At 67.5% G+C, this 24,601-nt stretch overlaps 2 protein-coding genes across 8 annotated transcripts; one reads left to right on the forward strand and one right to left on the reverse strand.

The window, feature by feature from the left end:
* Nucleotides 1–7: 7 nt before the first annotated feature.
* On the reverse strand, nt 8–17,971 carry IDH3G (isocitrate dehydrogenase (NAD(+)) 3 non-catalytic subunit gamma). Of its 7 annotated transcripts, none has more exons than XR_016347176.1 (15): nt 17,821–17,895; nt 7,177–7,284; nt 6,913–6,945; nt 6,651–6,662; nt 5,765–5,862; nt 5,375–5,487; nt 4,575–4,635; nt 3,253–3,385; nt 1,955–2,059; nt 1,309–1,411; nt 1,088–1,234; nt 857–951; nt 676–736; nt 196–286; nt 8–119 (listed from the first exon to the last, which is right to left on the reverse strand). XR_016347176.1 is itself a non-coding variant. In XM_089770248.1 (15 exons), exons 1-15 carry the CDS (start codon nt 17,878–17,880, stop codon nt 97–99), a joined length of 1,257 nt encoding a protein of 418 aa, XP_089626374.1. In that variant the 5' UTR covers nt 17,881–17,952; the 3' UTR covers nt 8–96. The 7 variants fall into 7 exon arrangements, 6 of the variants coding, with proteins under 6 accessions (XP_089626374.1, XP_089626372.1, XP_089626376.1 ...); XM_089770248.1 differs by having other exon boundaries at nt 1,926–2,059; nt 7,177–7,269; nt 17,821–17,952; XM_089770246.1 differs by having other exon boundaries at nt 1,926–2,059.
* A 371-nt stretch (nt 17,972–18,342) lies between these two features.
* Nucleotides 18,343–24,398, forward strand: SSR4 (signal sequence receptor subunit 4). Its single transcript, XM_089770252.1, has 6 exons — nt 18,343–18,499; nt 19,340–19,458; nt 23,160–23,234; nt 23,342–23,431; nt 24,088–24,153; nt 24,242–24,398. Exons 1-6 carry the CDS (start codon nt 18,406–18,408, stop codon nt 24,344–24,346), a joined length of 549 nt encoding a protein of 182 aa, XP_089626378.1. The 5' UTR covers nt 18,343–18,405; the 3' UTR covers nt 24,347–24,398.
* Nucleotides 24,399–24,601: the final 203 nt, after the last annotated feature.

A 24,601-nucleotide genomic window follows, 5' to 3' on the forward strand; every position in this document is an offset into this window, starting at 1 on the left:
AAGCAGCTGGCCGTGCACTGAGGTTTATTCACACAGCAGAGCAGAGGTGACGGAGGGGGCTGCGCCCCGAGGATCCATCGCCCGGCTGGGGGCCGGTCAGCCCGCTGCAAGGCCCTTCCCTGCAGGAGACAGGGGGTCAGGGAGAGAGGCCGGGCGCCCAGGCTCCGCCCCCTCGCGGGCCCCGCCCCAGCTCACCTGGCCGCGCCGCCGCCGCGCGGACGTGGTGCACGATGGACTGGACGGCGGCCGACGTGGTGCCCTGGCCCCCGATGTCCGGCGTGTGGGTCTGTGGGGAGGGGCGGGGTTCGGTCACGGTCGCCCCGGCGATAAGGGGGAGGCGACGGAGCCGCGGGGGGGGGGCACCGATTCCTGGCCTGCGCCCAGGTCCCCCCTGGGCCGCCTCCTCCCCTGCCCCCCACGTCACGGCTCGACTAGTCGCTTCCCTCCCTAGTGGAGCCACAAGCCAGCTGCCCCACAGGGGCAGTTACCCCACACAGGATGGGGTGGGACTTCCTGTGCCAGTAGGCTACGAAGAGGTGGGACATCCCTGCCCAGCCCCCTGCTGCTGGCCAATCCCAGGGAAGGAGGGTGGAAGGAGGTGCAGGAAGTTCCGCCCTGACTCCCCCACAGAGGGCGGGACTTCCTCTTCTGCCAGGTGGACGGGGCGGGACTTACCGACTCATCGTCCAAGGAAGCCAGGACGGCCTGGCGGATGGTGGAGGCGAAGCTGTGCAGCCTGCAAGGGGAGGAACAAGGGGTGGGCTCAGAGCAGCCCAGGCCCCGCCCACCCAAGAGGCTCCGCCCCCCCAGGTGGGAAGGGATGGGGGAGGACCCAGAAGACGGGGCGGGGGCTCACCGGAGGTGGTCCAGCATCATGCAGGCGGCCAGCAAGGTGGCCGTGGGGTTGGCCACGTTCTTGTGGGCGATGCTCTTCCCCGTGTTCCGCGTGGCCTGTGGGGGGGGGGGGAATGAGACCCTGATCCTGCCCCCCCCAACACCCACCCCCCACAGACCTGCACCCCCCTCCTCAGCCCCCTGGCCCGGCCCCTCCCACCGGCCCCCAGAGCTCCCGCTGCCCCCCACGCACGGTCTCGAAGACGGCGAAGTCTCTCCCGTAGTTGGCGCCCGGCACCAGCCCCGGGCCCCCGACCAGCCCGGCGCACACGTTGTTCACGATGTTGCCGTAGAGATTGGGCATCACCATGACGTCGAACTGCTGGGGGCGGGACACCAGCTGGGGGGAGGAAGGGAGGGAGGGGTCAGGATGGCGGGTTCGGGGCTTGGGGGGGGGCGGCCGCGGGGGCTCACCTGCATGGTGGTGTTGTCCACGATCATGCTGTCGAAGGCGATGTCGGGGTAGCCGTCCGCCACCTCCCGGCAGCACTGCAGGAAGAGCCCGTCCCCCAGCTTCCTGTGGGGCAGGGGGTCAGGGCCCGCCCCGATGCCGCCGGCGGCCTGCCCACCCTGCGCCCTCCCCCCCCCCCCCCCCCCCCCCCCCCCCCCCCCCCCCCCCCCCCCCCCCCCCCCCCCCCCCCCCCCCCCCCCCCCCCCCCCCCCCCCCCCCCCCCCCCCCCCCCCCCCCCCCCCCCCCCCCCCCCCCCCCCCCCCCCCCCCCCCCCCCCCCCCCCCCCCCCCCCCCCCCCCCCCCCCCCCTTCCCCCAGCTCAGCCCCGCCCCCGCCCCCCCTTCCCAGCTCGGCCCCACCCCCTTCCCCCAGCTCAGCCCCGCCCCGGCCCCGCCCCCTTCCCCTCTCCCAGCTCGGCCCCGCCCCAGCCCCCCCTTCCCAGCTTGGCCCCACCCCCTTCCCCCAGCTCAGCCCCGGCCCCGCCCCCTTCCCCTCTCCCAGCTCAGCCCCGCCCCGGCCCCCCCTTCCCAGCTTGGCCCCACCCCCTTCCCCCAGCTCACCCCCCCCCAGCCCGGACCCACATGATGTTGGCCTTGTGCACGGCGGTGACCTTGGTGCGGCCGGCCTGGCGGGCGAGCCGGAAGGCGTACTCGGCGATGCGCAGCGACCGCGCCTTGGTGATGATCTTCAGGCTCTCGACCACGCCGGAGACGCTCTGGGGGACGGCAGGGCTCAGGCTCCCCCAAAGGGCTGCGGGGGGGGGCCCGGGGGGTGTTGGGCTGGGCTCCCGTGGGACAAGCGAACCCCTGGGCTATGTCTGCACTCGCGGCTCCTGGCGCAAGTACCCCGCCCCCCCCGTGCAGAGCGACCCCCGCTGCCCCCCGCTGCCCGCCCCCTCGCGCAGAGCGCCCCCCGCTGCCCCCCGCTGCCCGCCCCCTCGCGCAGAGCGCCCCCCGCTGCCCCCCGCTGCCCGCCCCCTCGCGCAGAGCGCCCCCCGCTGCCCGCCCCCTCGCGCAGAGCGCCCCCCGCTGCCCGCCCGCTGCCCGCCCGCTGCCCGCCCCCTCGCGCAGAGCGACCCCCGCTGCCCGCCCCCTCGCGCAGAGCGCCCCCCGCTGCCCCCCTCTGCCCGCCCCCCTGCGCAGAGCACCCCCCCGCCGCCCCCTCGCGCAGAGCACCCCCCCGCTGCCCGCCCCCTCGCGCAGAGCGCCCCCCCCCCCGCTGCCCCCCCGCTGCCCGCCCCCTCGCGCAGAGCGCCCCCCGCTGCCCGCCCCCTCGCGCAGAGCGCCCCCCGCTGCCCCCCGCTGCCCGCCCCCCTGCGCAGAGCACCCCCCCGCCGCCCCCTCGCGCAGAGCACCCCCCCGCTGCCCGCCCCCTCGCGCAGAGCGCCCCCCCGCTGCCCCCCCGCTGCCCGCCCCCTGCGCAGAGCACCCCCCTGCCGCCCCCTCGCGCAGAGCGCCCCCCGCTGCCCGCCCCCTCGCGCAGAGCGCCCCCCGCTGCCCCCCCGCTGCCCGCCCCCTCGCGCAGAGCGCCCCCCCGCCGCCTCCCGCTGCCCCCCCGCCGCACCCCTCGCGCAGAGCGACCCCCTGCCCGGCCCCTCTCAGGCAAGGGTCCTGCCCGCCCCCCCACCCGCCCAGCACAGCGTGGGGAGCGAGGGCGCCTTGCGCGAGAGGTGTCAGAAACCCCGGTGGCTAGTTGCCGTCGGCGCCGTCTGAGACGCTCTTGCGCGAAAGCAGCTGGCCAGGGCCAGGGGGCGGGGCCGTGGGGCGGGGCCGTGGGGCGGGGCCACGCGCAAGAAGCCGCCTGTGTAGGCAGCCCTGGGGAGCAAGCAAAGCAGCGGGGCAGTCAGAGGCGGAGCTCCGGGGGTGGGCGGAGCTCCGGGGGTGGGCGGAGCTCCGGGGGGCGGGGCACCTCGTGCTCCAGGTTGCTGTACTCGCCCTCCGTGTTCTCGCGCACGATGAGGATGTCGACGTCCTGGTGCCGCGTCAGCACCCGCGGGAGGCTCTGGCAGTGGATCACGTTGGCGTAGAGATCCAGGCTGGTGCTGGGGGCAACGGGGGGGTCAGAGCCCACCTGGGCAGCCAGCCCCCCCCCCCGGGAGCCCCCTGGGTCACCCCAGCCCTGCCAGCCCCCCCCCCGGGAGCCCCCCAGGTCACCCCAGCCCTGCCAGCCCCCCCCCCCAGGAGCCCCCCAGGTCACCCCAGCCCTGCCAGCTCCCCTCCCGGCCCCCCGGGTCTCCCCAGCCCCCCTCCGGCAGCCCCCCGGGTCACCCCAGCCCCCCTCTGGCAGCCCCCTGGGTACCTCACCCCCGCCAGCTCCCCTCCGGCAGCCCCCTGCGTCCCCCATCCCCGCCAGCTCCCCTCCGGCAGCCCCCCTCCGGCAGCCCCCCGGGTCTCCCCAGCCCCCCTCCGGCAGCTCCCCCCCGGCAGCCCCCTGCGTCCCCCATCCCCGCCAGCCCCCCTCCGGCAGCCCCCCCCTCCGGCAGCCACCCAGGTCTCCCCAGCCCCCCTCCGGCAGCCCCCCTCCGGCAGCCCCCCGGGTCTCCCCAGCCCCCGTCCGGCAGCCCCCCTCCGGCAGCCCCCCGGGTCACCCCAGCCCTGCCAGCCCCCCTCCGGCAGCCCCCCAGGTCTCCCCAGCCCCCCTCCGGCAGCCCCCCTATGGCAGCCCCCTGGGTACCTCACCCCCGCCAGTTCCCCTCCGGCAGCCCCCTGCGTCCCCCATCCCCGCCAGCCCCCCCCCCGGCAGTCCCCGGGTCACCCCAGCCCCCCTCTGGCAGCCCCCTGGGTACCTCACCCCCGCCAGTTCCCCTCCGGCAGCCCCCTGCGTCCCCCATCCCCGCCAGCCCCCCTCCGGCAGCCCCCCTCCGGCAGCCACCCAGGTCTCCCCAGCCCCCCTCCGGCAGCCCCCCTCCGGCAGCCCCCCGGGTCTCCCCAGCCCCCGTCCGGCAGCCCCCCTCCGGCAGCCCCCCGGGTCACCCCAGCCCTGCCAGCCCCCCTCCGGCAGCCCCCCAGGTCTCCCCAGCCCCCCTCCGGCAGCCCCCCTATGGCAGCCCCCTGGGTACCTCACCCCCGCCAGTTCCCCTCCAGCAGCCCCCCGGGTCACCCCAGCCCTGCCAGCTCCCCTCCGGCAGCCCCCCCCCTGGCAGGCCCCTGGGTCCCCCATCCCCGCCAGCTCCCCTCCGGCAGCCTCCATGGGTCCCACACCCCCTCTCCTGCAGGCCCCGGGCCGCTCACCGCAGGATGTTGTTCCGGGATTTGTGGGACGGGGGCAGGTTGTGGTTGGTTTCAATGTTTCCTGCCAAACAAAGCGGGTTCGCCCAGAGTCAGCGCAGACGGGAGCCGCTCGCCGGGTCAGACGCGGCCGTGGTGCAGCGGGGAGGGGACGGGCGGGTATTCCCTGCTGGCTTCCTTGTGTGGAGTGTGACTCCACTGCCCTGGAGTGACTCTGCACGTGCCTCAGTTTCCCCGGGCCCTGCCGCGCTCGCTGCGTGGGGGGGGGGGGGGGCGCGACTCGCGGGGGACGTAGGTTCAGTCTCAGTCCGGGGGCCCAGGGGACGGCAGATCACGCCGGGGAGCAGGACAACGCGGGGGCGGGCGCAGGGGCTGGGGCGGGAGTTAGTTTTGGGCCGGCAGGGGGAGGAGCCTCGCTGGCCTGGGGGGCCGGGCAGGGCTCTGGCTCCGCCCCCCCAGGCTGCTCCTGGCTCCGCCCCCCCAGGCTGCTCCTGGCTCCTGTGACAAGTCGAGGCTACGCTGCATCCCTGGGACCCGACAACCCTTCTCCTCTACCTGCCGCCGGAGAGCCCCCCTGGCTGCCGGGGGGGGGGGCCCCACACTCCGGGACAGCCCTTCTCCTCTACCTGCCGCCGGAGAGCCCCCCTGGCTGCCGGGGAGGGGGGGCCCCACACTCCGGGACAGCCCTTCTCCTCTACCTGCCGCCGGAGAGCCCCCCTGGCTGCCGGGGGGGGGGCCCACACTCCGGGACAGCCCTTCACGGCTGCGGCTGGCTCTGGGGCAGGGCGGGGCTCAGGACTCACCCTTCAGGGCGACGCGGTTGCGGCGGATGGCCATGATGGCGTTCTCAATGTCGTTCTCAGACGCCTCCGAGCTCACCCGCACCTCCTCGAAGTCCACCGGGACGCAGGCCTGCCTGGGGGCAGCAGAGCCGGGTCACCGGGGGCCCCGCCCTGCCCCCCAGCCGGGGCACAGCGGAGAACGGACGCGGCAGCACCTGCACCCCGCCCTGCCCCCAAGCCAGACCTGCTCCCGGCTCCTGGCCCTGGCCCCTCCGCCAGCCCCTGACCAGCTTCCCGGGCACAAGGGGCCGAAGGGCAGAGACCGGCACGGCGCCCAGGGAAACCGAGGCACACCCGCCGCCATGGAACCCCCCCCACGCTGGGCTCTCGGGGGGGCAGCAGCCCCGGTACCTGAACACCTCCTTGACGTGCAGCATCAGCTCCGGCCCGATGCCGTCCCCCGGGATCATGGTCACCGTGTGACGCCCCCCGTACTTCGCCGGAGGCGGCTGTGGGGGAGAGGCTGAGCGAGAACCCGCCCCCCCGCCCGCCCCCCCGAGCCGTGAGAGCGCCCGCCCCCCCGAGCCGTGAGACCACCCGCCCCCCCGAGCCGGGAGAGAACCCGCCCCCCCCGGCCGGCCCCCAGCCGGGAGAGAACCCGCCCCCCCCCCGAGCCGTGAGACCACCCGCCCCCCCGCCCACCCCCCCGAGCCGGGAGAGAACCCGCCCCTCCGCCCGCCACCCCCGAGCCGGGAGAGAACCCGCCCCCCCCCGCCCACCCCCCCCCGAGCCAGGGAGAGAACCCGCCCCTCCGCCCTCCCCCCGCCACCCCCGAGCCGGGAGAGAACCCACCCCCCCCCAGACCTCCCAGCCCCCCCTCCCCAGCCAGGAGAGGGCCCACCCCCCGACTCCCAGCCCCCCCTCCCCAGCCAGGAGAGGGCCCACGCGCCCGACTCCCAGCCCCCCTCCCCAGCCAGGAGAGGGCCCACCCCCCGACTCCCAGCCCCCCCTCCCCAGCCAGGAGAGGACCCACCCCCCGACTCCCAGCCCCCCCTCCCCAGCCAGGAGAGGGCCCACGCGCCCGACTCCCAGCCCCCCTCCCCAGCCAGGAGAGGGCCCACCCCCCGACTCCCAGCCCCCCCTCCCCAGCCAGGAGAGGGCCCACGCGCCCGACTCCCAGCCCCCCTCCCCAGCCAGGAGAGGGCCCACCCCCCGACTCCCAGCCCCCCCTCCCCAGCCAGGAGAGGACCCACGCGCCCGACTCCCAGCCCCCAGGGCAGGGCAGGCTGATACTCACAATGGGCGTGTGCTGGGTCGCAGCATGGCGGGGAGCAGAGATGGGTTAGTGTAGGGCAGCGCGAGGCTGGCAGTTTGCGGGGGGGAGGGGAGGCTCCCTCGGGTCACCCCCTTTGTTTGAGACAGGGACTCTGAAGCTCAGCGCCCCCCCGCCCCCCCCCCCCAGACACACAGGGCCCTGTGGCAGGGAGTTCCCCAGGCTGGCCGGGTCCCGTCCGTTGGGGAAGGGGCGGGGCCAAGGGGCAGGGGGCTGGGGCACTCACATGCGTCAGGCTCCTGCGCTCGGCACCCGGCACCTGGAGGGGACAAAAGGGGCCGGTTAGAGCAGGAGGCCTGGTGGCCTGGGCTCTCCCCCCGCCCCGGCCAGTTCCCAGCATCTTAAGAGCGGCCAGCCGGGGTCAGAGCCGGGGTCCTGCCAGCGCCGGGTGCCCCAGAGGGATCCCAACAGGGAATCCTCACGTGACCCCTCCCGTCGCCCCCCTTCAGGGAAACAGAGGCCAGGGACCCCATCCCTACATGGGCCTAACCTCCACGAATCCAGCTAGCTCTTTGTTGAGCCCTGTTCCAGTCCTGGCCTTCACACCACCCTCTGGCGAGGAGTTCCACAGGTTGACTGTGCGCTGAGTAAAGAAAAACTTCCTTTGGTTTTAAACCTGCTGCCTGTTAGTTTCATGTGGTGACCCCTAATTCTTATACTGTGGGAACAGAATCATAGAACCATGGGGCTGGAAGAGACCTCAGAAGGTCAAGTCCAGCCCCCTGCTCTAGGCAGGACCAATCCCAACTCAATCAACCCGGCCAGGGCTTTGTCAAGCCGAGATGTAAACACCCCTAGGGATGGAGACTCCACACCCCCCAGGGAACCCAGCCCAGGGCTCCCCCACCCGCCTAGGGAAAGAGTTTTTCCTAAAGTCCAACCTGGACCTCTCCCACCACAACTTGAGCCCATTGCTCCTTGTTCTGCCACCCGCCCCACTGAGAACAGCCTCTCTCCATCCTCTTTGGACCCCCCCTTCAGGAAGTTGAAGGCTGCTCTCAAATCCCCCGTCACTCGCTCTTCTGCAGACGGAACAAGCCCAAATCCCTCAGCCTCTCCTCGTAGGTCAGGTGCTCCAGCCCCCGAATCATTTTGGTCGCCCTCCGCTGGCCCCCTCCAATGCATCCACGTCCTTTGTGTATGGGGGCCCCAGAACTGGACACAACACTCCAGATGCTAAGTAAAGAGGAATAATCACGTCTCTGGATCTGCTGGCAACGCTCCTCCTAATGCCCCTAATATGCCATTAGCCTTCTTGGCTACAAGGGCCCCTGTTGACTCGTATCCAGCTTCCCACCCACTGTAACCCCCAGGCCCTTTTCTGCAGAACTGCTGCTTAGCCAGTCGGTCCCCAGCCTGTCCCAATGCTTGGGATTCTTCCGCCCCAAGGCCGGACTCTGCACTTGTCCTTGTGAAACCTCATCAGATTTCTTGTGGCCCAATCCTCTAATTTGTCTAAGTCACTCTGGCCCCTGTCCCTGCCCCCCAGCGTATCCACCTCTCCCCCCAGCTTCATGTCATCTGCAAACTTGCTGAGGGTGAAATCCATCCCCTCATCCAGGTCATTAATAAAGATGTTGAACAAAACCGGTCCTAGAACTGAGCCTTGGGGCTCCGCTAGAAACCAACCACCATCCTGACATCGAGCCCTTGATCACGACCCGCTGGGCCCGGCCTTCTACCCATCTTACCGTCCATTTATCCATCCGCATTCCCTTAACATTTGCCCTTTTCCAATCACCCAGGATCTCTCCCGATCTCCACGACTTTTCAAAGATAACGGCCAAAGGCTCCTCAATGACATTTGCCAACTCCCTCAGCCCCCTCGGGTGCACTAAGTCCGGACCCATGGATTTGTGTACATTTAGCTTTTCTAAATAGCTCCTAACCTGTTCTTTCCCCACCATGGGCTGTTCGCCTTCCTCCCATATTGCGTCACTTAGCGCATTAGTCCGGGAGCCGACCTGGTCCGTGAAGTCAGAGGCAAAGAAAGCCTTGAGTACTTCAGCTTCCCCACATCATCTGGCACTGGGGTACCTCCCTCATCCGTTACGGGCCCCACCCCCGCTCTGATCAACTTCTTCTTGCTAACATGCCTGTAGAAACCTTTCCTGTTCCCTTCACATCCCTTGCGAGTTGCGATTCCATCTGCGCTCTCGCCTTCCTGACAACCCCCCGGCATTCTCGAGCTAGACATGTCTACCCCTCCCTGGCCATGTGGCCAAGTTTCCACTTTTTGTGCTTAAGTTCACCAAGGATTTCCCCGGTGAGCCAGTCCGGTCTCCTACCACGTTTGCTTCTCTTGCTGCACGTCCGGCTGGTTTCTTTCTGTGCCTTCAATAAAGCTTCTTTAAAATCCTGCCAGCTGTCCTGGACTCCTTTCCCCTTCATGTTAACATCCCAGGGGATCCTGCCCATCAGGTCTCTGGGGGAGTCAAAGTCTGCTCTTCTGATGTCCAGGGGGTGTATTTTGCTACTCTCCTTTCTTCCTTTGGTCAGGATCCTGAAATCGACCATCTCATGATCACTGCTTCCCAGGCGGTCACCCACCTCCACTTCCCCTATTAGTTCCTCCCTGTTTGTGAGCAGCAGGTCAAGCTGCGCACGGCCCCTGGTCGGATCCTGCAGCACTTGTACCAAGAAGTTATCCCCAACATTCTCCAAAAGCTTCCTGGATTGCCCGTGTGCTGCCGTATTGGTCTCCCCACAGATGTCAGGGTGATTAAAGTCCCCCACAAGAACCAGGGCCTGCGATCTGGCAGCTTCTCAGTTGTCCAAAGAAAGCCTGGTCTACCTCATCCACCTGATCTGGTCTATAGCAGACCCCAACCACAACATCACCCCTGTTGCGTCCACCTCTAAACTTGACCCATAGACTCTCAACAGGCTTTTCTCCCTCTAAACACTGGAGCTCTGAGCAATCCTAGTGCTCTCTTAGGGTATGTCTACACTACAGCGCTATTTTGAAACAATGCCTCCACACCGAGTGGACTCTCAATCGCATTTAAGGCCGGCTGGAACCAGTTCCGGCAGGGTACCTGGTCAGGACTTCGTGTGTGTGGCTGCTGCCTGAGGCTATCAGAGGACTGTGCTTAAAGGGACCCCCCTGGACAGCCAGTTCTCAGATTTCCCTGCTTGCTTGTCTACCTTGCTGAGGGACAGCAAAGGATTTTGTCTCTGCGTGCTCTGGTTGCCCTCACTCGGGACACCACAGCGCTCTGCAACATGGAGCCAGAGCTGCCCCTGGGCCCTCTGGTGCTCCTCATTGACGTGTTGCTGCGAGCCTGGCTGCACTTGCTGCAGGCTGCCATCCGGGAGGTCCATCGGGGGCTGTCAGTATCCAGGAGGCCGTGTGGGAGAGCTTCCACCCTGAGGAGCCCTAAGAGCCTCCCTGGTCTGCCCCACTGGGGGCTTGAGCCTCATTCCTCCCTCACGTCGTTCCACTCACCCCTCCCGCCCAGCTCCCCTTCCTGATGTCAAATAAAATATACGTATTTTCATGAACACAAACTCTCTTTATGTGGGGGGAGGGAATGAAACTCTGGTGAGACTGGGGAAAGGAGGTGGGAAAGGGGAGAAGAGAGGGTGGGAGAGGGGAGGAGGACACCTGGGAAGAGGGAGCTGGAAAGGGGAAACAAGGGGAAGAAGGGGGAGGGGAAGGTCAGGGCTCAGGGTTGGGGGTCTCGCCAGACCAACTTGATTGTCATGCAGACCTGCTCCTGGGTTCGCATGTGGCCTTTGGTGGCCAGGCTGGCAGCTCTCCTGCCATAGACAGCCACGTTCCTCCATCTAGTGCGGAGATCATGGACGTTGGGGGCATCCCCCCCAAACCTGAATAAGGTCCATGATCTCCACCCTGGACCAGGAAGGCAGCCGCCTTCTCCGAGCCCTGGCAGGCTCCTGGGAGCTGGCAGACGGCTCCTGGGGAGCGGTGGAGGGCTGGCTGCCAGTGCCTTGCTGGCTTATGTTTTGGGGCCACTGGGTCAGGGGCAGTGACTGCTGGCTCTGGGCTGGCAGGCTTGGAGCTGGCACAGGCACTGTGGCCAGAGTCTACCCCTTTAAGGGTTCTGGAGGTGGGAGGCGGGAGGGAGTGGCGTGTTCTTGGTGGAGGCTGGAGTGGCCACCAGGGCACCCTGGGAAGGCTGGAGGCCCCCTATTTCAAACTAAGTGTCTACACAGCACTTATTTCGAAATAGCTATTTTGAATTTGGTGTTATTCCTCGTAGAATGTGGTTTACCAAATTTGAAATAAGCGCTCCGCTATTTTGAATTTATTTTGAAATAGCGGTTTGGCTGTGTAGACGCTAGGAAAGTTATTTCAAAGTAACTTTGCTGCGTAGACATACCCTTAGATACAGTGCAACTCCTCCTCTTTTTCTCCTGTCTGTTCTTCCTGAACAGTTGAAACCCTTCCATGACCGCGCTCCAGTCATGCGAGTCATCCCACCAAGTCTCTGTTATCCCAATCAAATTGTAGTTCTCAGACTGGGCCAGGACCTCCAGTTCTTCCTGTTTGTAACCCAGGCTTCTCGCATTGGTGTAACACCTTAGATAACCAGTTGATTGGCGGACCCTCTGCATTCAAATCAGGGGTCCTCCTTTGTTGCTCGTTCCTCTTTGCATTTCTTTCAGATATCCGACTTCCCCACTCCTCTCAGGGTTTTGGTCACCGTCCCCCAATGAACCTAGTTTAAAGCCCTGCTCACTAGGTTTGCAAGCCTGCCCGCGAAGATGCTCCTTCCTCTCTTCATTAGGTGGATCCCATTTCTTCCTAACAATCCTCGTGCCCGGAACAGAGTCCCATGGTCGAAGAAACCAAAGCCCTCTCTGCGACGCCACCTGCGCAGCCACACAGTGACTTCCTCAATTCGACGATCCCTGCCCAGTCCTTTCCCTTCAACAGGGAGGATGGACAAGAACACCACTTGCGCTCCGAATTCTTTGATCCTTCTTTCCAACTCTACGTAATCCGCAGTAACCCGCTCAAGGTCATTCTTGGCTGTATCGTTAGTCCCCACATGGAGAAGCAGGAAGGGGTAGCGATCTGAAGGTTTGATCAGTTTGGTAAGCCTCTCAGCCATATCCTGAATTCAAGCTCCCGGTAAGCCGCACACCTCTCGAGATTCCAGGTCCGGATGGCAGAGGGATGGCTCAGTCCCTCTTAGGAGGGAGTCCCCGACCACCACAACTTGCCTTCTTTTGGGGGAGGTGGTCGTGAAACCCCCATCCCTAGGACTACGCATCCCATGGCTTCCAGTTGAAGTGGTTCCCTTCCGATTTCTTCCTTGTGAGGTCCCTTCCAAAGCATTCTCCACCGCAGAGCCTATGGAGAGAGCCTGAAAGCGATTACTTACCTCTGTAGGAATGGGGGATTCCCATGCTGGCTTTTCCCCCCCCCTTCTAGAAGTTACATGCTGCCAGTTCTCTTCCTGGTGCCGTACTGCCCTTTCTGGCTCTTCCGCCTGCCGTGCTTGCAGGATTAAACGCTGCCTTCTATCGAGGAAGTCTTCATCATCTCTGATCGAGTGTAGGGTCGACACTTGAGCCTCCAGTCCTCTAATTTTTTCCTCCAAAATGGCGACCAGCTTGCACTTAGTGCAGATGAAATCCGTTCTTTCTTCCGGGAGGAAGACAAACATGGCACATGCTGTGCAGGCAACAACAGCAGAATTATCACCATCCATACCTGCTGTCCTAAAGAAGGGTTTAAAGGAAAGACAAGAGAACCTCGCCCCCTTCCCTCTCTCCTTCCAAACTCCCTCTCTAAACTCCGTTTGCAATCACCTGTTCGCTAAGTAAATAACTTTCCCTTATTCACTTTTTCCACACTAGTCATGATTTCACAGACCTCGATCATATCCCCCCCTCCAAGCTGAAAAGTCCAAGTCTGTTTAATCTCTCTTCATACGGGACCTGTTCCAAACCCCTCAGCATTTTTGTTGCCCTTTTCTGAATCTTTTCTAGATCTTTTTTGAGATGAAGGAACTACATCCATACGCAGTATCCAAGATGTGGGCGTCCCGTGGGCTTATACAGAGGCAGTAAGATATTCTCGGTCTTAGTCTTTATCCCTGTTTTAATGATTCCTAACATTCCATTTGCTTTTCTGACGGCCGCTGCGCACTGCGTGGATGTTTTCAGAGAACCGTCCACAGGGACTCCAAGATCTTTCTCTTGAGCAGCTGTAGCCAGACTAGTCCCCATCATATTGTACAGATAGTTGGGATTATTTTTTCCAGTGTGCGTGACTTTACATTTATCAACATGACATTTCATTTGCCGTTTTTATTGTCCAGTCACTTAGTTTGGTGAGATCTTTTGGAAGCTCTTCGCAGTCTGCTTTGGTCTTAACTATCTTGAGCAGTTTGGTATCATCTGCTAATTTTGCCACCACCCTGTTTACCCCTTTCTCTAGATCCCTTATAAATTAAATAGGATAGGTCTGAGGACAGACCCTTAGGGGACCCCATTAGTTAACTCTCTCCACTTGGAAAACTGACCATTTATTCCTACCCTTCGTATCCTGTGTTTTAACCAGTTCTCAATCCATGAAAGGACCTTCCCTCTGATCCCATGACAACTTACTTTACTTAAGGACCTTTGGTGAGGGACTTTGTCAAAGGCTTTCTGGAAATCTAAGCATACTACATCCACTGGATCCTCCAGTTTGTTGACCCCCTCAAAGAACTCTAGCAGATTAGTAAGGCGGGATAGAATCACAGAATCATAGGACTGGAAGGGACCTCGAGAGGTCATCGAGTCCAGCCCCCCACCCTCAAGGATTTCCCTTTACAGAAACCATGTTGACTTTCCCCCAACAAATTATATTCATCCATGTCTCTGACAATTCTGTTCTTTTCTAGAGTTTCAACTAATTTGTCCGGTACTGACGTTAGACTTACCAGTCTGTAATTGCCGGGATCGCCTCTAGAGCCCATTTTAAATATTGGTGTCACGTTAGCCATCTTCCAGTCATTAGGCATGGAAGCCAATTTAAAGGACAGGTTACAAACCAAAGTTACCAGTTCCGTAATTTCCCATTTGAGTTCTTTCAGAACTCTTGGGTGAATGCCATCCGGTCCCGGGGACCTGTTAACTGTTAAGTTTATCCATTTGTTTCAAAACCTCCTGTAATGACATCTCAATCTGGGACAATTGCTCAGATTTGTCACCTAACAGGAATGGCTCAGGTTTGGGAATCTCCCTGATAGCCTCAGTCGTGAAGACTGAAACAAAGAATTCATTTAGCTTCTCCTCTATGACTTTATCATCTCTGAGGGCTCCTTTAGTATCTCAATCATCCAAGCACCCCACCGGTTGTTTAGCCAGCTTCCTGCTTCTGATGTACTTAAACATTTTGCTATTACTTTTTGAGATTTGGCTAGCTGGTCTTCAGACTCCTTTTTGGCTTTTGTTATTACATTTTTACACTTCATTTGACAAAGTTTATGGTCCTTTCTATTTTCCTCACTAGGATTTGACTTGCACTTTCAAAAGATGTCTTTTTGTCTGTCACTGCTTCTTTTACCTAGTGGTTAAGCCATGGTGGCACTTTTTTGGTTCTCTTAGTGTGTTGTTTAATTTGGGGGTATACATGTGTGACGTAGTGGGGGGGCCTTGCTAGGGCTGTGGCGACCTCTGCTGTCTGTAGCAAGACCCAGCAGGGAAGGGGGGAGTCATTATGCAAAGGTGGCTCCAAACTGGTCTGACCAGCCACCCCCCATGGGGAGAAACAAAGGGAGGGGGATGCTGCCCTGGCTGGGGGCAGGGCTGGAGGAGAGGTGGTTAGTTCCTGGCTGGAAGGCAGGGGAGGAGGAGCTGGGGAGGGGGCTGGGACTCCCCCATCTCAAGGGGGGCACCGAGGCCTCTTAGCCCCAGTTCCTGTAACCAGATTCCATCTGTGCTGAGCTGTATCCTGGAGAGGCAATAAACTCCCTCTGTTCTACTGGCTGGGGGAGTCTGTTCGTGCCATTTCGGGGTGCAGGAGACGGGGGACCCCAACGCGCCGTCACAACATGTAAGTTGCACCTCTATTATGGTGTCTTTGAAAAGTCTCCGTGCAGCTTGCAGGGATTTTACTTCTGTCACTGGACCTTGTAATTTCTGTTTAACTTCTCCGTTGTTTTGTGTAGCTCCCCTTTCTGAATGAAACGCCACAGTGCTGGGCTGCGGAGGGCTTTTTCCCACCACAGGGATGTTAAGGGTCATTATTTCCACGTGGCCCGGTTCTATTGAACGAGATCCTGCGCTCCGCGTAGGACCAGCCTCTCCCCTTGTGGGTTCCAGAACCAGCTGCTCCAAGAAGCCGTCATTTCAGGTATCAAGAATTTGTATCTCTGCAGCCCGTCCTGAGGGGATGTCCCCGGTCAGTATGGGGGTAGCTGAAATCTCTCACTATTGTTGACTTTTTTAATTTGGTAGCCTCCCTAATCTCCCTGAGCATTTCATAGTCACTATCGCCGCCCTGATCAGCTGGTCGACAATAGATCCCTACCGCGATCTCCTTCTTCTCGGAGTGTAGAACTACTGCTAGCGTGGAGATTCCCTGCGACATTTTGGCGCATTTAAGACTTTTACTTCAGTTGATTCTATGGGTTTTTTTTACGTACAGTGCCCCCGGGGCCAGTAAGAGTCCTGCCCCCCCCGGACAGTTCCCAGCAGCCCCCGGGGCGAGTAAGAGTCCTGCCCCCCCCTGACAGTTCCCAGCAGCCCCCGGGGCCAGTAAGAGTCCTGCCCCCCCCCGGACAGTTCCCAGCAGCCCCCGGGGCCAGTAAGAGTCCTGCCCCCCCCCCCGGACAGTTCCCAGCAGCCCCCGGGGCCAGTAAGAGTCCTGCCCCCCCCGGACAGTTCCCAGCAGCCCCCGGGGCGACCAAGAGTCCTGCCCCCCCCCCCCCCCCGGACAGTTCCCAGCAGCCCCCGGGGCCAGTAAGAGTCCTGCCCCCCCCGGACAGTTCCCAGCAGCCCCCGGGGCCAGTAAGAGTCCTGCCCCCCCGGACAGTTCCCAGCAGCCCCCGGGGCCAGTAAGAGTCCTGCCCCCCCCGGACAGTTCCCAGCAGCCCCCGGGGCCAGTAAGAGTCCTGCCCCCCCCCCGGACAGTTCCCAGCAGCCCCCGGGGCCAGTAAGAGTCCTGCCCCCCCCCGGACAGTTCCCAGCAGCCCCCGGGGCCAGTAAGAGTCCTGCCCCCCCCCCCGGACAGTTCCCAGCAGCCCCCGGGGCCAGTAAGAGTCCTGCCCCCCCCCCCGGACAGTTCCCAGCAGCCCCCGGGGCCAGTAAGAGTCCTGCCCCCCCCCCCGGACAGTTCCCAGCAGCCCCCGGGGCCAGTAAGAGTCCTGCCCCCCCCCTCCCCGGACAGTTCCCAGCAGCCCCCGGGGCCAGTAAGAGTCCTGCCCCCCCCCCCTCCCCGGACAGTTCCCAGCAGCCCCCGGGGCCAGTAAGAGTCCTGCCCCCCCCCGGACAGTTCCCAGCAGCCCCCGGGGCCAGTAAGAGTCCTGCCCCCCCCCGGACAGTTCCCAGCAGCCCCCGGAGCCAGTAAGAGTCCTGCCCCCCCCCCGGACAGTTCCCAGCAGCCCCCGGGGCCAGTAAGAGTCCTGCCCCCCCCCCGGACAGTTCCCAGCAGCCCCCGGGGCCAGTAAGAGTCCTGCCCCCCCTCCCCGGACAGTTCCCAGCAGCCCCCGGGGCCAGTAAGAGTCCTGCCCCCCCCCCCGGACAGTTCCCAGCAGCCCCCGGGGCCAGTAAGAGTCCTGCCCCCCCCGGACAGTTCCCAGCAGCCCCCGGGGCCAGTAAGAGTCCTGCCCCCCCCCCCCCCGGACAGTTCCCAGCAGCCCCCGGGGCCAGTAAGAGTCCTGCCCCCCCCCCGGACAGTTCCCAGCAGCCCCCGGGGCCAGTAAGAGTCCTGCCCCCCCCCCCGGACAGTTCCCAGCAGCCCCCGGGGCCAGTAAGAGTCCTGCCCCCCCCCGGACAGTTCCCAGCAGCCCCCGGGGCCAGTAAGAGTCCTGCCCCCCCCCCCCGGACAGTTCCCAGCAGCCCCCGGGGCCAGTAAGAGTCCTGCCCCCCCCCCCGGACAGTTCCCAGCAGCCCCCGGGGCCAGTAAGAGTCCTGCCCCCCCCCCGGACAGTTCCCAGCAGCCCCCGGGGCCAGTAAGAGTCCTGCCCCCCCCCCGGACAGTTCCCAGCAGCCCCCGGGGCCAGTAAGAGTCCTGCCCCCCCCCCCGGACAGTTCCCAGCAGCCCCCGGGGCCAGTAAGAGTCCTGCCCCCCCCGGACAGTTCCCAGCAGCCCCCGGGGCCAGTAAGAGTCCTGCCCCCCCCCCCGGACAGTTCCCAGCAGCCCCCGGGGCCAGTAAGAGTCCTGCCCCCCCCCCGGACAGTTCCCAGCAACCCCCGGGGCGAGTAAGAGTCCTGCCCCCCCCGGACAGTTCCCAGCAGCCCCCGGGGCCAGTAAGAGTCCTGCCCCCCCCCCCGGACAGTTCCCAGCAGCCCCCGGGGCGAGTAAGAGTCCTGCCCCCCCCGGACAGTTCCCAGCAACCCCCGGGGCGAGTAAGAGTCCTGCCCCCCCCCCCGGACAGTTCCCAGCAGCCCCCGGGGCCAGTAAGAGTCCTGCCCCCCCCCCCCCGGACAGTTCCCAGCAGCCCCCGGGGCCAGTAAGAGTCCTGCCCCCCCCCCGGACAGTTCCCAGCAGCCCCCGGGGCGACCAAGAGTCCTGCCCGCAGAGCTTGCTGGGAACTGGCGGGGGGGGGGGGTGTTTCTCTCTGGCGCCCCCTGCAGGGAACCGCCTGCTCCTTGGCCCAGCCGCAGCCACTCAGAAGGAGGCGCTTCGCCGCGTCCCGCCCACTCGGGCACGCCCGCCCAATGGGGAGGGGCCCGGCTTCCTAACCTTCCCGCGTTCCCACCAATCAGATCCGCGCACGGCGGTCAAGCCCCACCCATCTCCGACGCTCAAAACTGATGGGACCGCCCCTCTCCCATTGCAGCCAATCACAGCCTCGGCTCCTCCATCGCCCCGCCCACCCGCGGCGTTCTGTCCAATGAAGAGGTCGCTTCTCCTTGCGCACCGCCCAATTCCCCATGCCTCCCTTCCAATCAGGAGCCGCCCCCGCGGCTCGAGCGGGCGCGGGCCCGTTGCGCCCCCCCCACTCACCGGGCGGGGCGCGAGGAGCGCCGCTCTCCACAGCTGCCGCCTCACTGCCAGCGCCGCCATGACTCAGCCACGCGCCGCTGCGAAATCCCGCGAGAGCGCGCCTGGAAGCTGGTGCGCATGCGCAGTGTGCAAAGGCCGCGCCTATTTCTCGCGAGTCTTTAAGCGCCAGAAACATCCCGGCGGCCATTTTGTATTCTCTGCCTAGGGGCGGTAGAGAGACGGCTCCGGGACGCATGCGCAGAGGCAGACCTTTGGCTTGTTTCTCACTTCCGGGAGCAAATAAGTCTCGGCGGCCATTTTGTCCCCGATTTCTCTGTGATTGGCGGGGGGAGGGGCGCGCCTTTTCTCGTTCGGCCCAGCACGAAATAAGTCGCGGCGGCCATTTTATTGCTTGAGGAGGCGGGGAAATGCGAGCGCTCGTTGGGCGCATGCGCCCTGTGGAGCCGGCGCCACTTGTCGCTCCGTCCCGCGGTAGATAATTCCCGGCCGCCATTTTCTATCCCTGGCAGCGCGGAGGCCACGTCTGCTCTGGGTCACGTGGCTGGCGGCGGCGCTGATTGGCCGGCGGCCCAAGCGCCTCCCGACATGCTCTGCGGCGGCCCGGCTCTTCGGCCACGAGCGGCGATGGCGCTGGCGGGGCTCGCGCTGCTCCTGGCGGCCGCGCTGGGCGGGGCCAGAGGTACCAAGCCCCGCCCCCCGCTGACGGAGCGGCAGGGGCGGGGCAAGGGGGCAGGGAGCCGCGGGGGGATCGGGGGAAGGGGGCGGGGCTATGGGGGATGAGGGGCGGGGCTCACCAGGGGCGGGGCTAGTCGATGAAGGGGCGGGGCTAGAATGGCTGAGGGGGGCTAACGGGATGAGGGGGTGGGGCTCACAAGGGGCGGGGCTAGAATGGCTGAGGGGCGGGGCTATGGGGTGAGGGGGCGGGGCTAGAATGGCTGAGGGGCGGGGCTATGGGGTGAGGGGGCGGGGCTAGAATGGCTGAGGGGCGGGGCTATGGGGTGAGGGGGCGGGGCTAGAATGGCTGAGGGGCGGGGCTATGGGGTGAGGGAGCAGGGTAATGGGGGGTGAGGGGGCGTGGCTAGAATGGCTGAGGGGCGGGGTTATGGGGTGAGGGGGCGGGGCTAGAATGGCTGAGGGGCGGGGCTAGAATGGCTGAGGGGCGGGGCTATGGGGTGAGGGGTGGGGCTAGAATGGGTGGGGCGGGGTGAGGGGGCGGGGCTAGAATGGCTGAGGGGTGGGGCTATGGGGTGAGGGGGTGGGGCTAGAATGGGTGAGGGGCGGGGTTATGGGGTGAGGGGGCGGGGCTAGAATGGCTGAGGGGCGGGGCTAGAATGGCTGAGGGGTGGGGCTATGGGGTGAGGGGGCGGGGCTAGAATGGGTGAGGGGCGGGGTAATGGGGGGTGAGGGGGCGGGGCTAGAATGGGTGAGGGGCGGGGTAATGGGGGGTGAGGGGGCGGGGCTAGAATGGGTGAGGGGCGGGGCTCACAGGGGGCGGGGCTGAGTCTCCCGTGCCCCCCAGGTGAGACATGCTCGGAGCCCACCATCGTCCCGTCCTACTACACCACGGCTGACGCCGTCATCGCCTCCGAGAGCGTCTTCGTGGTGGAGATCGCGCTCACCTGCCGCAACGGCGCCCAGGTGGGGCCGGGACCCGGGGCCTCCCCTGGCTGGGGGGGACAGTCCAGGGAGGAGAGCAGAGCAGGGGGGGGGGGCCAGGCGGGGGGGAAGGGCCGGGGAGGAGAGCAGAGCAGGGGGGCCAGGCTGGGGGGGAGGGGGGGGCCGGGGAGGAGAGCAGAGCAGGGGGGCCAGGCTGGGGGGGGGAGGGGGGAGGGGGGCCGGGGAGGAAAGCAGAGCAGGGGGGCCAGGCTGGGGGGGGGCCGGGAGGGGCCGGGGAGGGGGGGAGAGCAGAGCAGGGGGGCCAGGCTGGGGGGGAGGGCCGGGGAGGAGAGCAGAGCGGGAGGGCCAGGAAGGGGGGAGCAGGCGGGGAGGAGAGCAGAGCGGGAGGGCCAGGAAGGGGGGAGCAGGCGGGGGGGGGGGGAGCGGACCGGGGAGGAGACCAGAGCGGGGGGGCCAGGAAGGGGGGAGCAGGCGGGGGGGAGCGGACCGGGGAGGAGAGCAGAGCGGGGGGACCAGGAAGGGGGGAGCAGGCGGGGGGGAGCGGACCGGGGAGGAGAGCAGAGCGGGGGGGCAGGAAGGGGGGAGCAGGCGGGGGGAGCGGACCGGGGAGGAGAGCAGAGCGGGGGGGCGAGGAAGGGGGGAGCAGGCGGGGGGGGAGCAGACCGGAGAGGAGAGCAGAGCGGGGGGGCCAGGAAGGGGGAAGCAGGCGGGGGGGGGAGCAGACCGGGGAGGAGAGCAGAGTGGGGGGGCCAGGAAGGGGGGAGCAGGCGGGGGGGGGGAGCGCACCGGGGAGGAGAGCAGAGTGGGGACCAGGGAAGGGGGAAGCAGGAGGGGGGAGCAGACCGGGGAGGAGAGCAGAGCGGGGGGGCCAGGAAGGGGGGAGCAGGCGGGGGGGAGCGGACCGGGGAGGAGAGCAGAGCGGGGGGGCCAGGAAGGGGGGAGCAGGCGGGGGGGGGGAGCGGACCAGGGAGGAGAGCAGAGCGGGGGGGCCAGGAAGGGGGGAGCAGGCGGGGGGGAGCGGACCGGGGAGGAGAGCAGAGCGGGGGGGCAGGAAGGGGGGAGCAGACGGGGGGAGCAGACCGGGGAGGAGAGCAGAGCGGGGGGACCAGGAAGGGGGGAGCAGGCGGGGGGGGGGGAGCGGACCGGGGGGGGAGCAGAGGGGGCAGGGGGAGCAGGCGGGGGGGAGCAGGACCGGGGAGGAGAGCAGAGCGGGGGGGAGCAGGCGGGGGGGCGAGGAAGGAGGGAGCAGGCGGGGGGGGAGCAGACCGGGGAGGAGAGCAGAGCGGGGGGGCCAGGAAGGGGGGAGCAGGCGGGGGGGGGGGAGCGGACCGGGGGAGGAGGGGGGGAGAGCAGAGCGGGGGGGAGCAGGCGGGGGGGCGAGGAAGGAGGGAGCAGGCGGGGGGGGAGCAGACCGGGGAGGAGAGCAGAGTGGGGGGCAGGAAGGGGGCAGCAGGCGGGGGGGGGAGCGGACCGAGGAGGAGAGCAGAGCGGGGGGACCAGGGAAGGGGGAGCAGGAGGGGGGAGCAGACCGGGGAGGAGAGCAGAGTGGGGGGGCCAGGAAGGAGGGAGCAGGCGGGGGGGGAGCAGACCGGGGAGGAGAGCAGAGTGGGGGGGCCAGGAAGGAGGGAGCAGGCGGGGGGGGAGCAGACCGGGGAGGAGAGCAGAGCGGGGGACCAGGAAGGGGGGAGCAGGCGGGGGGGGAGCAGACCGGGGAGGAGAGCAGAGTGGGGGGACCAGGAAGGGGGGAGCAGGCGGGGGGAGCAGAGCGGGGGGGAGCAGGCGGGGGGGAGCGGACCGGGGAGGAGAGCAGAGTGGGGGGGCCAGGAAGGAGGGAGCAGGCGGGGGGGGAGCAGACCGGGGAGGAGAGCAGAGGGGGGACCAGGAAGGGGGGAGCAGGGGGGGGGGAGCAGACCGGGGAGGAGAGCAGAGCGGGGGGACCAGGAAGGGGGGAGCAGGCGGGGGGGAGCGGACCGGGGAGGAGAGCAGAGCGGGGGGGCCAGGAAGGGGGGAGCAGACCGGGGAGGAGAGCAGAGCGGGGGGGCCAGGAAGGGGGGAGCAGACCGGGGAGGAGAGCAGAGCGGGGGGGCCAGGAAGGGGGGAGCAGGCGGGGGGGAGCGGACCGGGGAGGAGAGCAGAGCGGGGGGGCCAGGAAGGGGGGAGCAGACCGGGGAGGAGAGCAGAGCGGGGGGGCCAGGAAGGGGGGGGGGAGCAGACCGGGGAGGAGAGCAGAGCAGGGGGGAGCAGGCGGGGGGGGGGAGCAGACCGGGGAGGAGAGCAGAGCGGGGGGACCAGGAAGGGGGGAGCAGGCGGGGGGGGGAGCGGACCGGGGAGGAGAGCAGAGCGGGGGGGCCAGGAAGGAGGGAGCAGGCGGGGGGGGAGCAGACCGGGGAGGAGAGCAGAGCGGGGGGACCAGGAAGGGGGGAGCAGGCGGGGGGGGGGAGCGGACCGGGGAGGAGAGCAGAGCGGGGGGGCCAGGAAGGGGGGAGCAGGCGGGGGGGAGCGGACCGGGGAGGAGAGCAGAGCGGGGGGGAGCAGGCGGGGGGGCAGGAGGAGGGAGCAGGCGGGGGGGGAGCAGACCGGGAAGGAGAGCAGAGCGGGGGACCAGGAAGGGGGGAGCAGGCGGGGGGGGGGAGGGGACAGAGTGGGGGGGCGGGGGGGGAGGAGAGCAGAGTGGGGGGGCCAGGAAGGGGGGAGCAGGCGGGGGGGGGAGCGGACCGGGGAGGAGAGCAGAGCAGGGGGGCCAGGAAGGGGGGAGCAGGCGGGGGGGGGAGCGGACCGGGGAGGAGAGCAGAGGGGGGACCAGGAAGGGGGGAGGCGGGGGAGCAGACCGGGGAGGAGAGCAGAGCGGGGGGACCAGGAAGGGGGGAGCAGGCGGGGGGGGAGCAGACCGGGGAGGAGAGCAGAGCAGGGGGGACCAGGAAGGGGGGAGCAGGCGGGGGGGAGCGGACCGGGGAGGAGAGCAGAGGGGGGAGGAGCAGGCGGGGGGGGAGCAGACCGGGGAGGAGAGCAGAGCGGGGGGACCAGGAAGGGGGGAGCAGGCGGGGGGGGAGCAGACCGGGGAGGAGAGCAGAGCGGGGGGAGCAGGCGGGGGGGGAGCAGACCGGGGAGGAGAGCAGAGCGGGGGGACCAGGAAGGGGGGAGCAGGCGGGGGGGGAGCAGACCGGGGAGGAGAGCAGAGCGGGGGACCAGGAAGTGGGGAGCAGGCGGGGGGGAGCGGACCGGGGAGGAGAGCAGAGCAGGGGGGAGCAGGCGGGGGGGGAGCAGACCGGGGAGGAGAGCAGAGCGGGGGGACCAGGAAGGGGGGAGCAGGCGGGGGGGGAGCAGACCGGGGAGGAGAGCAGAGCGGGGGGACCAGGAAGTGGGGAGCAGGCGGGGGGGAGCGGACCGGGGAGGAGAGCAGAGCAGGGGGGGAGCAGGCGGGGGGGGAGCAGACCGGGGAGGAGAGCAGAGCAGGGGGGAGCAGGCGGGGGGGAGCAGACCGGGGAGGAGAGCAGAGCGGGGGGACCAGGAAGGGGGGAGCAGGCGGGGGGGAGCAGACCGGGGAGGAGAGCAGAGCGGGGGGGCCAGGAAGGGGGGAGCAGACCGGGGAGGAGAGCAGAGCAGGGGGGCCAGGAAGGGGGGAGCAGGCGGGGGGGGAGCAGACCGGGGAGGAGAGCAGAGCGGGGGGCCAGGCCGGGGGTGCCTCCTGGCCCGGACTACCAGGCTGTCTCCCTCCTCCGCAGAACGTGGCCCTCTACGCAGACGTGAACGGCAAACAGTTCCCCGTCACCCGGGGGCAGGACGTGGGGCGCTACCAGGTAGGGTTGGGGACCTGGCTGCTGTGCCCAGCTGGAGGAGGGGAGGGGGGCTGGTGGGTGCGAGTGGGGGGCTGGACGCCTGGGTTCTCTCTGCCCTGTGCCCCCAGGTCTCCTGGAGCATGGAGCACAGGAACGCCCGCTCCGGCACCTACGAGGTGAAGTTCTTCGACGAGGAGTCGTACAGCGCCCTGCGCAAGGTACGGGGGGCCCCATGCTGGGGGGGAGGGGGCCGCGTCCCAGGTGCCTGGTGGGGGAGAGGGGAGGGGTGCTGGGGGGAGGGGCCGCGTCCCAGGTGCCTGGTGGGGGAGAGGGGAGGGGTCACGGGGGGGGGGGAAGGGGAGGGGTCCCGTCCCAGGTGCCTGCGGGGGGGGGAAGGGGAGGGGTCTCGTCCCAGGCGCCTGCGCGGGGGGGGGGGGGGGGAAAGGGGAGGGGTCCCGTCCCAGGCGCCTGCGGGGGGGGGGGAAGGGGAGGGGTCCCGTCCCAGGTGCCTGCGGGGGGAGGCGCCCGCCCGGGGGGGGGAAGGGGAGGGGTCCCGTCCCAGGTGCCTGCGGGGGGGGGAAGGGGAGGGGTCCCGTCCCAGGTGCCTGCGGGGGGGGGAAAGGGGAGGGGTCCCGTCCCAGGCGCCTGCGGGGGGGGGAAGGGGAGGGGTCCCGTCCCAGGTGCCTGCGGGGGGGGGAAAGGGGAGGGGTCCCGTCCCAGGCGCCCGCGGGGGGGGGAAAGGGGAGGGGTCCCGTCCCAGGTGCCTGCGGGGGGGGGAAGGGGAGGGGTCCCGTCCCAGGTGCCTGCGGGGGGGGTGCATCCCCGCTGCTGGGCTCAGGCCGTGCCCCGACTGACGCCCCGTTTCCCTCCCCAGGCCCAGCGCAGTAACGAGGACGTGTCGGCGATCCAGGCCCTGTTCACAGTCCGCGTGGATCACAGGGTGAGTTGGGGGCGTCCGGCCCCGGCCGAGCATGGGGGGGCCCCGCAGCCCCCACCAGGGCCCCCCACTGACCCCCTGTCTCCTGCAGGGCGCCTGGAGCGGACCGTGGGTCTCCACAGAAGTGCTGGCCGCGGCCATCGGCCTCCTGGTCTACTACCTGGCGCTGAGCGCCAAGAGCAGCATCCAGGCCTGAGGGGGCGGGCCCAGCCCGCGGCTCCCCCGCCCCAATAAACGGCTGGCCCAGCCCCCCGGCTCGCTGTGTCCTGGGGCATGGGGCCCACGCGCCCAGGGAACACTTCAATGCGCCGAGGCAGCCCCCCCACCAGAGAGCGGGAACCCCCCCCCCGACACGCTCACCAGAGAGCGGGAACCCCCCCCCGACACGCTCACCAGAGAGCGGGAACCCCCCCCCGACACGCTCACCAGAGAGCGGGGACCACCCCCCGAC

This window comes from Pelodiscus sinensis, chromosome 18 (assembly GCF_052426305.1).
Source record: "Pelodiscus sinensis isolate ZL-2025 chromosome 18, ASM5242630v1, whole genome shotgun sequence".
NCBI classification, from domain to species: domain Eukaryota; kingdom Metazoa; phylum Chordata; order Testudines; family Trionychidae; genus Pelodiscus; species Pelodiscus sinensis.

What these genes read in the sequence shown, in the direction of transcription:
- IDH3G (XM_089770246.1), bottom strand. Translation starts at nt 17,880, where the DNA reads ATGGCGGCGCTGGCAGTGAGGCGGCAGCTGTGGAGAGCGGCGCTCCTC. An exon ending in CAACCGCGTCGCCCTGAAGG is followed by an intron (nt 4,636 to 5,374) that starts GTGAGTCCTGAG and finishes TTTGTTTGGCAG; the next exon opens with GAAACATTGAAACCAACCAC. An exon ending in GTGCACAAGGCCAACATCAT is followed by an intron (nt 1,412 to 1,925) that starts GTGGGTCCGGGC and finishes CCTGCCCCACAG; the next exon opens with GAAGCTGGGGGACGGGCTCT.
- SSR4 (XM_089770252.1), top strand. Translation starts at nt 18,406, where the DNA reads ATGCTCTGCGGCGGCCCGGCTCTTCGGCCACGAGCGGCGATGGCGCTG. An exon ending in CCTGCCGCAACGGCGCCCAG is followed by an intron (nt 19,459 to 23,159) that starts GTGGGGCCGGGA and finishes CCTCCTCCGCAG; the next exon opens with AACGTGGCCCTCTACGCAGA. An exon ending in CAGTCCGCGTGGATCACAGG is followed by an intron (nt 24,154 to 24,241) that starts GTGAGTTGGGGG and finishes TGTCTCCTGCAG; the next exon opens with GGCGCCTGGAGCGGACCGTG.